The sequence below is a fragment of the Stegastes partitus genome, unplaced genomic scaffold (assembly GCF_000690725.1).
Source record: "Stegastes partitus isolate 25-593 unplaced genomic scaffold, Stegastes_partitus-1.0.2 Scaffold24, whole genome shotgun sequence".
In the NCBI taxonomy this organism is placed as follows: domain Eukaryota; kingdom Metazoa; phylum Chordata; class Actinopteri; family Pomacentridae; genus Stegastes; species Stegastes partitus.
The window spans coordinates 1,092,444-1,105,467 of NW_007577755.1; the positions used below are offsets into that span (position 1 = coordinate 1,092,444).

General features: G+C 40.7%; 2 protein-coding genes across 3 annotated transcripts in view; both read left to right on the top strand.

Moving 5' to 3' along the window:
* larp4aa (La ribonucleoprotein 4Aa) overlaps positions 1 to 6,314 on the top strand; it is a 15,738-nt gene extending 9,424 nt beyond the window's left edge. For both annotated transcript variants that reach the window (XM_008296560.1, XM_008296561.1), the window contains 6 exons: positions 994 to 1,224; positions 2,460 to 2,514; positions 2,637 to 2,795; positions 2,887 to 3,026; positions 3,142 to 3,346; positions 3,694 to 6,314. In XM_008296560.1, the coding sequence (XP_008294782.1) occupies positions 994 to 1,224; positions 2,460 to 2,514; positions 2,637 to 2,795; positions 2,887 to 3,026; positions 3,142 to 3,346; positions 3,694 to 4,086 (1,183 nt within the window). In that variant the 3' untranslated portion in view covers positions 4,087 to 6,314. The remainder of the gene's footprint in view (positions 1 to 993; positions 1,225 to 2,459; positions 2,515 to 2,636; positions 2,796 to 2,886; positions 3,027 to 3,141; positions 3,347 to 3,693) is intronic.
* Positions 6,315 to 7,673: 1,359 nt separating this feature from the next.
* asb8 (ankyrin repeat and SOCS box containing 8) lies at positions 7,674 to 12,156 on the top strand. Its single transcript, XM_008296563.1, has 4 exons — positions 7,674 to 7,746; positions 8,777 to 8,953; positions 9,038 to 9,142; positions 10,050 to 12,156. The coding sequence occupies exons 2-4, from the start codon at positions 8,825 to 8,827 to the stop codon at positions 10,683 to 10,685; spliced, it is 870 nt and encodes a 289-aa protein (XP_008294785.1). The 5' UTR covers positions 7,674 to 7,746; positions 8,777 to 8,824; the 3' UTR covers positions 10,686 to 12,156.
* The last annotated feature ends 868 nt before the right edge of the window (positions 12,157 to 13,024 follow it).

Sequence of the window (13,024 nt, forward strand, 5' to 3'; positions counted from 1 at the left end):
CTCTCTCTCTATCTCTCTCTCTCTTCGCTCTTTCTTTTCAAAGTCTGGTAGTTCATTCCCTTCCCAATGAGCGTTCAGATTATGAGATCTGAGGGTCAAAGACTGATCAATCCACGTGAATTGTGCTGCCATTTTTCGGGGACAAATGGTATCTAAAAGTCTCGTATTCTTAACCTGGCCGGGGGTGTTGTCAGCTCTGTTCAGTGAGTGTATGATTGGCTGCAGATTGCCAAACACACAGTTTGCTGACATCAAAGTCTGCGCTGCTTCAACCAGTCATAGACACAATTATAGTCTGAAAACCACCTGCATGTCGACATTTACTATGAAGACACAGCATGCTGTCTTATTCCTCCAGCAAACTGTCAAGTTGTGGCTTGTGCTGCCAGTGTTTCCTTTGAACTCGTGTAGTTGTTTCAGCTTCCACTATTTGAAAATTGGTGATGGACTATTAACAAATGTCAATTGCAATTTTGTATATAGGATAATTGCTGTTTGTTCCAATTGCTACAGAGGTTTCAGTGCAGGTTTCTGTATGTAACGTCCAAACATGAGTTCCACCTACAGAACCTTGCAGTGATTTAACATGTTTCATCCAATGAAGTGGTTTTGTGTAGCTGTAATAGCTGCTGTACATTTTTAAAGTATTCAAATATTATGGACTCTTTCCCCCAAATTACATATTTTTGACCACTATAAGGGAAGTCAGAGCAGTGTCCTACTACATACACACAGTAACAAGACTCGACTAAGTATAAAGGTGATGACATGTCCACTGAGGTGGGCGTCGTTGTGTCTCTTTTCACTCTTAAATCATTAGAAGTTATGTGAACTGCCAACAAATTGGTTTTCGTCTAACAACCACCAGTATGGTCGCCGAACACCTCGATAAATGTATTCAGGTTCAACAGGAAGCACTGGTTGCCAGAATGTCTCGACAGCGCTTTAACTGAATACTGACCTTCACCTTCACTTTTCCCTCCGCTGCAACAGAAACCACGTGAAGCCCCAGGTGAGGACAAACGAGGTGACCTCTGCGTCCATAACACCTGTACCTCTGGAAAGCCTGGCCGGACTGCGCAGCCCTCAGCCTCCCGTCGCCGCCGCCGCCACCACTAACCCGATCCAGACAACCACTGACCTAAGCTCGGCATTCTCACATCTCTCCTCTTCGTCCTCTTCTTTGGACCCCAGCGATGACAGTGGCATGGCTGGACGTGGAAGGTAAACCTGTTTTACTGATTTGGTGGAACTGCTGTCAGGGTTTTTTGGGGGGTTTTTTTGCTTCGTTTTTTACCGGACTGTAATGGCTGCATGCCCTTCAGTGACCGGATTACTGTCGGCTTTTACCAGGAAGCTGGTTTCTTGGCTATAGTGTGAACAAGAAGCCTAGTTTCCCTCACTAGGATAGGGAATTCAAGATTTCCTGTCGAATGCTAAATTCTCTGCCATGTTCAGGTGCAACTGGTTTTGTTTTTGGCTTTTCACAAGTGTGCATGAAAAAAACCTGCAGAGTGGCTGGATGAAGGGAGAGCTCGGTATGTGGAAGCCATGCATCCTGATATTTAACCCTCTGTACCCCAAGCAGTTTCTGGATGTTTCTTGTGCTCCAGTCACATTTTCACTTACTGTGGACTCATTTTAGAAGACTCTTGAAGAAAAGAGAACTCAAAAATCTCCTTTGTGCTGTATAGAGAAGTTAGAAAAAAAGTATGATTTTCTTTTATTTGTTTCACAAAAATGTTCAACACCTGGAATCAACATGTACAGTTTCCAAGTATAAATAGCTGTTAACAATACTGGTGAAAAATGTTGGCTTTACATGCGATATGCGATGATTTAACTAGAACATTTTTTAGGAAGTCTCTTATCTATGTAAACACAGCTTGCTTATCACCACAGTTCAACCCAAAAGTCCCAGAATGTTTGTCACGTGACTGTTGGTTGCAGCTCAGTCAGTCATGGCTTTTGAGTCTTTTTTGACAGAATCTGGTTTTTGCAAACTGTTTATATTTGGTGTTTTGTTTTTTTTGAAAATTTGGTTTCTGGCTGTGATAAATTCTGTAACTTAAGAAACATCCACCTGAGTTCCATGTAAAACTCACTCTAACACAGAATGGCCTGTTAAAGTCTATAAAAGTTGTTTCCTCAGCTGAATTATTTTTTTGTTAGAATCAGACGATTTGCACTATAAACAGAAGCCTTCCTGTCACTGCCAGTCTGCTCCAACACTGCCACACAGCATAAAAAATTCAGGAAGCAGCATTTTCTGTCACTGTGCTGTTAAAATCAATAAGCACTTCCCAAATGAATTGGGGCAGAGGAGAAATCCTATTACTTATCTGTGGCATTTTCCACAGATTTACAGTAATAAGGCTACTACAATGCATGTAGACACGCTTAGCAACACAATACTGATGTTGAATCTTTTGTTGATGGATCATTTGTGTGTATTTCAGACGGAGCACAACCTACAGAGGAACACGGAGGAGGCGAGAAGATGAACGGATTGCGGTAAATAGCCATTTCTTGTTGTCATAAGACTTGTACGTTTTATTTTTCCATCCATTCATTATCCAGCAGAACCATCTTGTGATTGTTCTCTTTGTTGGCTCTCTTTCAATTTCCTCTCTCAGAGGCCTGTACCCTTAGCAGAGGTCAAAGTTTCTCCACCCAAGTTTGACTTGGCTGCCACCAATTTCCCACCTCTTCCTGGCTGCGTGGTCAGCACACAGGGAGAGCCAGTGCTAGAAAACCGAATGTCCGATGTCGTACGTGGTTTGTACAGAGACAAGGTAAGAAACTGAGTTCATAACACTGCACTGACAGGATTGTTAAGACTGAGACTGCAGAAGTTTAATGTGCATATCTCTTTGCTTTTTATAGACCGAACAAGCCAATAAAGAAGCCACTGTGAATCCAGGTTCAGGCCAAGCCTCAGCGACAGAGGAAGCTGTGGCTGTCTCAAGTCCTGCCCTGGCAGCCGCAAAATCTGCTACTCAACCACTTGGACCTTTGGCCCCTGGGTACGACTGTTTGAAATGATGCAAATTCTATTTCAAGATACTTGGTTTTTAGACTCAGAGACTTGTATTAAACTTAAGATGTTAACTTGAATGTCTGAATCTTTTGCTCTACCAGTATCACTCGTCAGGAGAAGAGAGTGGAGCGGGCTGAGCCTCCAGCTCCGAAACCAGCTCCACGCACACCTGTTCAAACTACCGTCAACCCCTCACCCGCCACACAGCCCGTGCCTAGCTCCAGGCCTCAGCCCTCTGCTGCCTCCACACCAGCGACACCGAGCACGCCGATCCCTGCAACAGCCACCGTTCCCGCCCCTGCACAGGTGAGAGTCTGGTTCTTTGTAACGCCTACCGCCACTTGAGCACAGACGTCTTCCTGATGATGAGATCTTTTGCGCATAGAGGGAAGTGAGGTAGTGAAATGACTGGCTTTGGTTCTCTCCTTCATCTCTGTAAACTCTCCACTGTTGTTTCTGTCTTTATCTTTTCCTCTCTCTCTGCTCTTTCCCACCACAAGTCCAGAATTTTCACTCCTACCCCAATGAGCGTTAAGATTATGAGATCTGAGGGTTTGACCACGAGAAGCATGACAGTAGATGATTCTGTGTGCGATTCGTCTTGTAAACATGTGATTGATTTTCTTTCTTTTTCCCCCACACCTTTTGCACAGGAACCCCGTAAACTCAGCTACGCCGAAGTGTGCCAACGGCCACCCAAGGACCCTCCCCCTGCAGCCCCTGCCCCAGCCTCCTCTGGCACCGCGTCGGGCCAGCCGTTGCGTGAGCTGCGGGTGAACAAGGCCGAGGAGGTGGGCTCCAGCAGCAGCCCCGGAGACAAGCAAGAGAAAGGCCACGACAGGGAGGGGGGATGGGAATGCAAGGAGAGCCGGCCGCCACGTGAACGTGACTCTCAAGGCTACTACCGCAGCAACGGCCCCAGAGGCACCGGGGGCCTCAAGTTCCGGGACCAGAGGCGCCCGCCCCCGGCCCGACGCAACTCCCCACAGGGAGGCTACAGGCACACTGGCAAAGAGCAGAACATCCCACCAGTATCGCCAAAGTAAAAACTCGATAAGAATAGAAAAAAAAAGATGTATGAATATATACATGGATATATATAATTATATAAAAATGAATAACATAAAAGCAACAACATTATGGTAGCCACCTTTCCCCCCCTGGAACGTGTCCAAAGAAAAGCTTTTAAAATGACAATGAGACTGTGACATCCAGGACTCAAGGGCAAAATGACAACTGAAGAACTTTGACGAGTGATTGGGAAAGTAAACAAAAATCTTGTCTGGGCCTCCAGCATTATGCTTAAAAGAATTTTAAGTGCGATTTAATCTGGAGGCCATTCATTTATGCTCTGCTAGGGAGAGGTGGGATACTGGGCCGCGTAAATGGCCCTCTACCTTTTTTTTTTTTTTTTTTTTGATTTTAAAGAATAGATGTTGGTCTGCAAGAACAATATGCACTAAGAAGAAAAGAACATGCATATATGTCATGTACATATACAAAGATATCACTAACACGCAACGAGACATCAGTTGTTTTTTTTTTTCTTGTGTGCTTAGGTTTGCAAGTATGACTGAAGGGTTGACTGATGTCTGTGTATGCATTGATTGTTAAGCAAAATGATTGAAGTGCTCCAGTGTGCTGTTGCACGGATGTAATGAAACGGATGAGTTTTGATTTTTACATCAGAGATTCAGAATCATTGTCCTGAGACGGGACGGTGTGGTCTTCTAATGTATATTAATGAAATGTGTTCTTCTATGGTGGTATTTTGATCCTGGTTCATGATTGGCTTAAATGCTCTCCGTCAGATATCAGAAGCTGTTGATGTACGCCGCAGTCAGATGTGTGGTTTTGTTTGAAGCCGAAATACTCGTTGGGGTGCTCGCTGGCCTGTTAGCCACGGTGAACCTGCTAGCCTGGTCCAAAGTTTTTCATGTTAAGTTTTATCTCTGTCTATCTGAATTGTTTTGGGTCTACCCACTCCAATGGATTCAGAACATTGTCATGTTGATAATCAGTCAGGTTCTCTGTTTACATGTTTGTTTGGGTAGTTGGGTGACGTTTTCATGAGAAAAAAAAAAAGAATAGGTTAATGCTAAGATTTGACTGTTCAATGCGCCTGGTGGTTTAGGTGAGGTTTGGCTTTTCTACATCATCACAGGATATCCAGGTTAAGCTTATATCTGTGAATTGTTCTTAACAATGGCATAATGTCAAAAAAATAGACCTGAGGAGTGCTGTTAGCTAAAGGTGATAGCTACATAATATCTGGCAGCCAAGTCGTGGGTATGAAGACAATTGGAACATTTTCACGTGCTATGTGCCAGCTGCCTACGATCATAGAGTGCTAGGATAAAGTTTTGATTTTTATTGATGAGGTCTGCTAAAAAAAAAAAACAAGTAGTCTTGGGGAAACTTTTGGCCCAGTAAAACTGGATTTTGAAGAAGCTGTAGAGGTGTAGTTGCCTATGCTATATTGTAATAACCCTTCACTAGAAATGTGTGTGGGAGAATGTAATTGTTCTAGTACTGAATTTACAGAGGGAGACTTTTGACAGCAGGTATCCACCAGATTGTTTTGTGCTTTTAGGGTGAGTTTGCTGGGGTTTTTTTTTTTTTTTTCTTCTTTTTTAATTTTTGAGAAAAAAAAACGAACAGGTTGACTTAGAATTTCAAGTTTGACTCACTGTATGTATTGCTTTTTAAAATTTATTTATTTTAATTCTAATGCGCAACGCTTTTCTCCCAATCTTGGTAGGCTGGTTTCCCCAAAGTTGTGTGAAATCGCATTGGCAAAAAAAATAAAATGGAAAAAAACAAACAAAAAAAAAGTTCACACATGACATTTATATACTGATCAAGATGTCGCTGAGAGAAAATACTTGATGCATTGACTTTGGGTTTAGTAATGCAGTTAAACGAGTATATCCAATCACTGGGGCTGTTTTTTTTTTTTTGTTTGTTTGTTTTTTTTCCATTAATGAGTATGAGCAGCTAGTGATTTAGTATAATTAAATAAATGCACTAACTTGTTTTAAAAAGAATCTTACTCATGAGTAATGTGAAATCATTTTAGAAGCATATGGTTGATGTTGACAGGCTTGCAAATACCTACAGGAATTGCTTTCCCCCCCACAATATGTTTGGGTTAATTTCTGTTAATTTGGGTTGGGGAGGCTAAAGGAAATGTAGTAAAGGATCAACCAAGTGTTTGAGACACAATCTTAGAACTGTATGAAATGTCACCAAAAATAAATTATTTTGATTTGGCTTTCCAGTGTCACATTTTTTTACCGTTATGTTTTGTGCATCCACTAAAGCCATCAACGGGTTGCAGGGTTGTATACACGCAAGGATTTATGGCTTTTCTTTTTCTTTTAAATGTGTGACTCATGAAATTATCAATTTTAGGATGTTACCTCAGAAGGATGTTGATTGTTCTTTTGACAAAGAAAAATCTGTACATGATGACAGATTTATCTATGAAGTGTAAAACAACTAAACTAAGAACAGAGAGACAAAAACAACAAAATAAAGTTGAGGCATTGGTCTGAACATTCATTTGGAATATGACCTTATATATTTATACATCATACTACACTGGATATGTAAGTGTGTGTTGATGAGGGTTTACTGCTTTTCTTTTTCATATAATTTTATGTCTGCTTGTGACAAAACTATCAATCTGAGGACGTTACCTCTTCAGTGTGGTGGTTGTCTAATTTTCTGACAAAAAATGATTCCTGAAATCATGTAATTATGTTTTTACATGCAAGACAATGCAAACAGCTTAGAAAATTGAGGTAAAAAGAACATTAATTTGAAATATAACCATATATTTATATATACCTCAAATATCATAGTGTGTGTGTGTGTTTGAGGATTTGCTGCTTTTCTTTCTCATATATTTGTAGGACTGCTGATTTGAGGACTTGGGCACGTGGTGTCTGTTTGCATGATGTTTGATCAGAAACATTAACATGAAAATTATGAATTTATTTGTCATTGCAATATAATTCTAATGCCGTATGATAATAATGTCCATAATCTACTTCTCAGCATCATGACAACTTCACGTCTAATTTTCAGTGTAAAATGAATTTCACTGCAACCTGTTTTCCTCTCGGGTTCTGGTTCATCTCATACTAAATATGAACTACGACATAAATAACATTGTTCATGGTCTGTTTTTGGTTTGCTTGTCTTTTTTAAAAAAAAAAATATTTCATAGGGTATTTATTAGATTACAGTACTAGGAGCAGATAACTGGTTAGGTTCAAGTTACAGTAAGTAGAAACACTTTATTTGAGCGAGGAAGAATCACGTCCCGACCACCGGCATGTGCCGGCCCCCGGCCTGGTGCCTCCTGAACATGGACATGAGCTGGAGGTATTCACGGCATGCCGATGGATGCCTGCTGCCGCCATACATGCCTATATTGGGAAAGTACGTACACTTGGCAAGGACGCAGCTTCCAGTCAGAGCTCGTAAACGCCGCTGTTCGGAGAAAATATCGAGTTATTTGAAGTTTAAAAAAAAAAAAAACAACAACCAGCAGTCCTTCGTTAACGGGCTCCCAGTTTAAATACCGAGGCAGGAGGCGGAGGGCGTGGCCAGCCGTCACGCTCCGTGTTTATGTCGGCCCGAGCAGCAAACAGTCCGTACGGTAACCTGTCAGACCTTCAAACCGTGGACCATAAACGGTACGTTCTCGCTCCAGCATCGCACATTTAGCGATGACAGATACCGGGTGCGTTTTAAAACGCGTTTGCAAGAGTTTGAAATTCATGTCACTCGATTTTTTTTTCGCTCGCGACTGTCTGCTGTTGTTCGCATCTCGATGCTAACGTTAGCTTGCTACTAGCTAACTCGCTGCTAAAAATGTAGCCGGGATCACTGTTTTATTTTATTTATTTTTTTTACACCTCTGGTAATCACACCGTCAGCGCCTTTTCTCATCCAAGTGATTTGTATTTTACCCTTTAAGATGTCAGTCAGTGCAAATCGTGCATTATTGATGCAGACTGTCTTTTTTGTGTTGTTGTCGACCGAGCTAACGTTAGCTGTCAGTGTCATTTGTTGTGTTGTTAATTACTTACACGGCTGATATTTTGCTGACAGCTGGTTCTGTTAAATAACCACAGCAGAATAACGTGAGGCTAGCACATTACTGCACAAACATACCACCTATAGCACACCTGTAGTGTTTGAACAGCATTTCTCTATAACCTCCAACAAGATAATAATCAAAGAACAAGGAAAAGTGGTATTTGGTAAACAGTCATTTGTTTACCACGGTTATCAAAAATGTTCTAGCAAAATTTCAAATATAAAATAAGACACATAAGTTGAAAATAATCTTGGGTCATTTCATGTATATGTGGATTTAAAAAAATAGAGTGTGATAATAGCTAAATAAAAGAAAAGACCATTGGACCCTCAGTAATCATCACAACTCATCACAACAAACCAGTGTCATTTTATGTGACATTTATGGAGATTTTTCTGTGTGCAGGTTGGATTACAATATAACACAACACCTTGATGGGAACAGTGTATTTCCTGTTTCTGCATTAAAGCAGCAAATGTAAAAAATAGGATGTTTAATCTCCTGAATTACTGAAAAACAAGCAAAGACGTTTCCATTTTTGTTGCTCAGCTTTTTTTTTAAGGGTCACTGATCCCGTTGTGTCTTACAGCTTTTAACTACAGATTCTTGAAAATTTGTTTCAGCGTGCCGCAGTGTCACCCCGTCTCGGGTGCCATGGTCCTCTGTTACACATGAGCTCTACTATGTGGTACATCATGCAAAGCATTCAAAGTAAATACTCCTTGTCTGAGCGGCTCATCCGCACCATCGCAGCCATCCGCTCATTCCCTCACGACAATGTAGAGGATCTTATTCGTAAGGTAGGCCCGCTTGTCACACTTAAATGAACAGTGTCTCTCACTGGCGTTGGTAATATTAACATCTTCATTTTCTGTATGCCTAAGGGAGCTGATGTGAACCGAATGCATGGCACGCTCAAACCCCTGCACTGTGCCTGCATGGTCGCTGATGCAGACTGTGTGGAGCTGCTGTTGGAGAAGGGTGCAGAGGTACGTTGTAGCCAAATTTGAACCTTTCCCCCACATTATAACATTAGATTTTAGGTGGATTTCCCACCTTTCTATAGCTATATATGACATAAAAGTCAACTTACAGAGAGTTTGCTTTTGACAGGTAATCCATCACACTGAACATCATGCTGAGGTTTATTTTTCTTAAAGATGTGCAGCTTTTGTGGGACAATGCAGATGTGAGCTGGGCTAATATTCAGAACTCTGCAGTGATAAAAGTGAAGCTGAGTATAATTTACATGAAGACAATCATCTGTCTCTAAATGCTGAATTGCACACTGTGCTTAGGAAATTGTATTTATTGATCTTAACAATGCTAGCTTATTTGGTGCTGATTCAGGACAATAAAATAAAAGAGTGTGTTTTGAAGTGTTTGTGTGAAAATGTGCAAAATAGCCAATCGTAGTTTGAAGAGTCAGTTTATCTAAATTAGACAAAAAGCAGCGTTTTCTTACATATCGCCAAGTCCCTGTGAATATAATTTTGTTTGTTGGGGCTCACAACCTTCAAATATATAAGATTCAAAATTAAACTGTATGTCCAGAAATTATGTCCTTGTTTTTTTTTTAAGATGGTGATCACTGCAAATCGTTAACCTTTGGGCTTCTTTTCTTCATTCTGGGCAAAGATTGATGAGCAAAATATATTGTTTTTGTCTGTTTAAAATGAAGTCTACATCACGACCAAGTGTGCAGAAAATTCTCTGAATGTGGTCTTTGTTCCACTTCACCATGACTTTTGCATTTGTCCTGCTGCATGTAGATGACCTAAAACACCAGGTGAACTTGGAGATACACTGTCAGGGTATCCTACAGTTTTGCACTGAACATTGCATTTGCCCATTTAACATCGGCGCCTAAATGCTGTTAACTCCATTCCTCATCAGGTGAATGCTTTGGACGGCTATAACCGCACAGCCCTGCACTATGCAGCCGAGAAGGATGAGAGCTGTGTGGAGCTGCTGTTGGAGTACGGGGCTCAGCCAAATGCCCTGGATGGCAACAAGGACACTCCACTCCACTGGGCCGCCTTTAAAGATAACCCAGAGTGTGTGAGGGCCCTGCTGGAGAGCGGGGCCTGTCCCAATGCCCGGGACTACAACAATGACACACCTTTGAGCTGGGCAGCAATGAAGGGCAACCTGGAGAGCGTCAAAGTGCTTTTAGACTACGGAGCCCAGGTCCATGTGACCAACCTGAAGGGCCAGACCCCTATCTCCCGACTGGTGGCCTTGTTGGCCCGGGGCCTGGGCACTGAACAGGAGGAAGAGTGCTTGGAGCTGCTGTGTCGAGCAGCTGGGCGGTTTGAGATACGACGGGCTGATGGAACCCTCCCCAGGGAGCTGAGTAAGGATCCCCAGCTGCTGGCCAGGCTGACCAACATGGTGGCTCAGGCTCCTTCACTTCGCTCTCTGGCCCGCTGCGCTGTACGGCAGAGTCTGGGAGTGCAGTTCCTCCCCACTGCAGTAAAAGAGCTTCCTCTACCAGAGACTATCAAAGACTACCTTCTGTTGAGAGACTGATGATGAAACCACTTGGGCGTTCTCAGACCTCACTGGCTGGTTATTAGACAGCTCATCACACTGCATTTATTGGCAGGGAAGTGTCTCTGTTGAATTACAGGATATTGTCTGACAAAGGCCTTCATTTATTAAACCTTTTCACTAATTGATACAAATGTATGCACTGAGAGAGATCCACAGAGCTCTCTCTGTCTTTATTACTACCTAATAGTAGCAAAACATCTAAATGAGCAGTAATGTGAGTACAGATTGAGGGTTTTGATCATCATCTGTAGTCCAAACCTCCATCAGTACATCATCTTGTGTTGTTACGTAGCACCTAACCTGTTTAAAGGTTTCAGAAAGAAACTATCAGGTTTGTCTGGCTTCATTATAAGAACTGACTTAAGATCTAACCAGCTTGTGTCCAATCATGTTATAAATACACTCATGAAGAGCCAGCACCTCTTTGAAATTTTAATTAGGTTTATGATTCATTTTTTATTTGCTAAAACACAGTAACCATTTCTTTTTTGAAATACATATAATGAAAGAATAATATGCTGTTAAGTTTGTCAACGAGGCAAGGAAAGTCCTAAGTGTTGAGTTTAGTGTTAAACTGAGGATTCTATGCTCACTTTAGCATTCGTGTTAAACATAAGGTTTATAAATGAGGCCTGATGCCCTGTGATGTAGGCTGTCCTGTAATTCTGTCAGAAGGTGCAGTTCCTGAAGTAGTGCTGAGGAACAAATGTATGAACGTAACGTGTCTGACAGTAGGAGTGGCCATCTTTTTCTCAGTGACGTCCCAGTGAACTCACAATGCAATCATTTTATTTCAAGGGAAAAACAATAAATAATAATTAAGGAAAAAAAATAACAACATGCTTTTAAGCAGAACAGAAAAGATTGTGCCAGATGGGAACAGTTTTATTTATGTGAAGCAACAAAAGGTTGCTGAATATTATCATAGGTTTCACATATTTGTTTCACTAAATGTGCCAGGCACGCTAACTTTGCCTCCAGCTAGTCCTCTGATGTCATATATGACTGAGAATTTGGGCTTTATTTTATTGAAGAGTGCAGTTCCAATTGCCAAGGAGGAATAAATGTTGTTTTCTTTTGTTTGTTTTTTTAAACAATGGATCTTTCCAGTCTTAACTTGCAAAACTTTGGGTTTTCAGGGGTGCTCACGGGTCTGAAATTTTGCAGGATATCTTTGGAAATTACTTTACTTTAAATGTTTAAATGTGGAAATCATGACATGGCATGATAACTAAGTTTTGTCCATGAAAGATTCACTAAATGAGCTTGCAAAGTAGAAGTTTGTTAGAGCGTTTGTCTAAAATCTGACCATTTCTGTGCTTGGTTTTGTTTGCCTGTTCTGCAGATGTGTAAAAATGAACCCCTTAGATCATGTCTTGTGTACACCAGCAAAGGTGCTTTTTTTTCTTTGTCAACATACAGCAAGTAAATGCCTTTATATTCCAGACTGTTTTTTTCCTCTCTGCTGTTCTTCACTAAAATGTTTTATTTAACAAATTACAATTCGGCATAATTTAGAATCTCACTTGTAGTTACCTGTAGTGAAATACTTGCTGTATTTATATTAATTAGACCCTGATTGAGGCTTAATTTTCACAGGTTCTTTACATCTCACACAGCAGACACCTGTACACAAGGAAAAGCAATCGTTATATGTAGCAATATCTGCTGGGTCAACAACAATATGAATAACAACTTTTCTTCAAATTCAGATTTTCCTGTAACATTTAGTGTTTTGCTGTATTTTTACAGTGTCACTGCTGTAATTTATATTCACAGTTAATTTCCATAAAACATATCACTGCATTCAGCTGTAGAATATAAAGTTCATAGTAAAATACTGAGCAATGGTTGCCAGTATTTTACAGCAGTCAAGTGTTACTATTGTAACGTACTCTATCAGCTTATTTCTTCCTAATTGATTACAGCACTCTGCAGTAGAATATAAGGTCTACTGTTTAAAACTATGACTGTGTTTCCACTGTAATCAACATCAACTATAACCGTAGTTACCAGTAAACATACAACATGGAACATTTTCTTCTTTAAAATGTATAAACACTACTGGGAATAGCAGACACACACACCATAAATAAAAAGTTGTCTTAAATCTTTATGATCCAGAATTGTGATCTATTAACTCTGATAAACATTTTTAAAAATGCATAAACCACTAAAACACCCAAAACAGCAAAGGTTAAGGCTGATTCCATATTTATGGATCATTTGTGCTCAGTTTAAAATTAGCAATAGTAATCTTAGCAGCATCAGATTTTACTGTATTTAACTGTATTTTGGAAGAAAACCGTACACTA

Coding starts and splice junctions, on each gene's coding strand:
- asb8 (XM_008296563.1), top strand. CDS start 8,825: ATGAGCTCTACTATGTGGTACATCATGCAAAGCATTCAAAGTAAATAC. Junction 8,954..9,037: donor TAGAGGATCTTATTCGTAAG/GTAGGCCCGCTT, acceptor TGTATGCCTAAG/GGAGCTGATGTGAACCGAAT. Junction 9,143..10,049: donor TGTTGGAGAAGGGTGCAGAG/GTACGTTGTAGC, acceptor ATTCCTCATCAG/GTGAATGCTTTGGACGGCTA.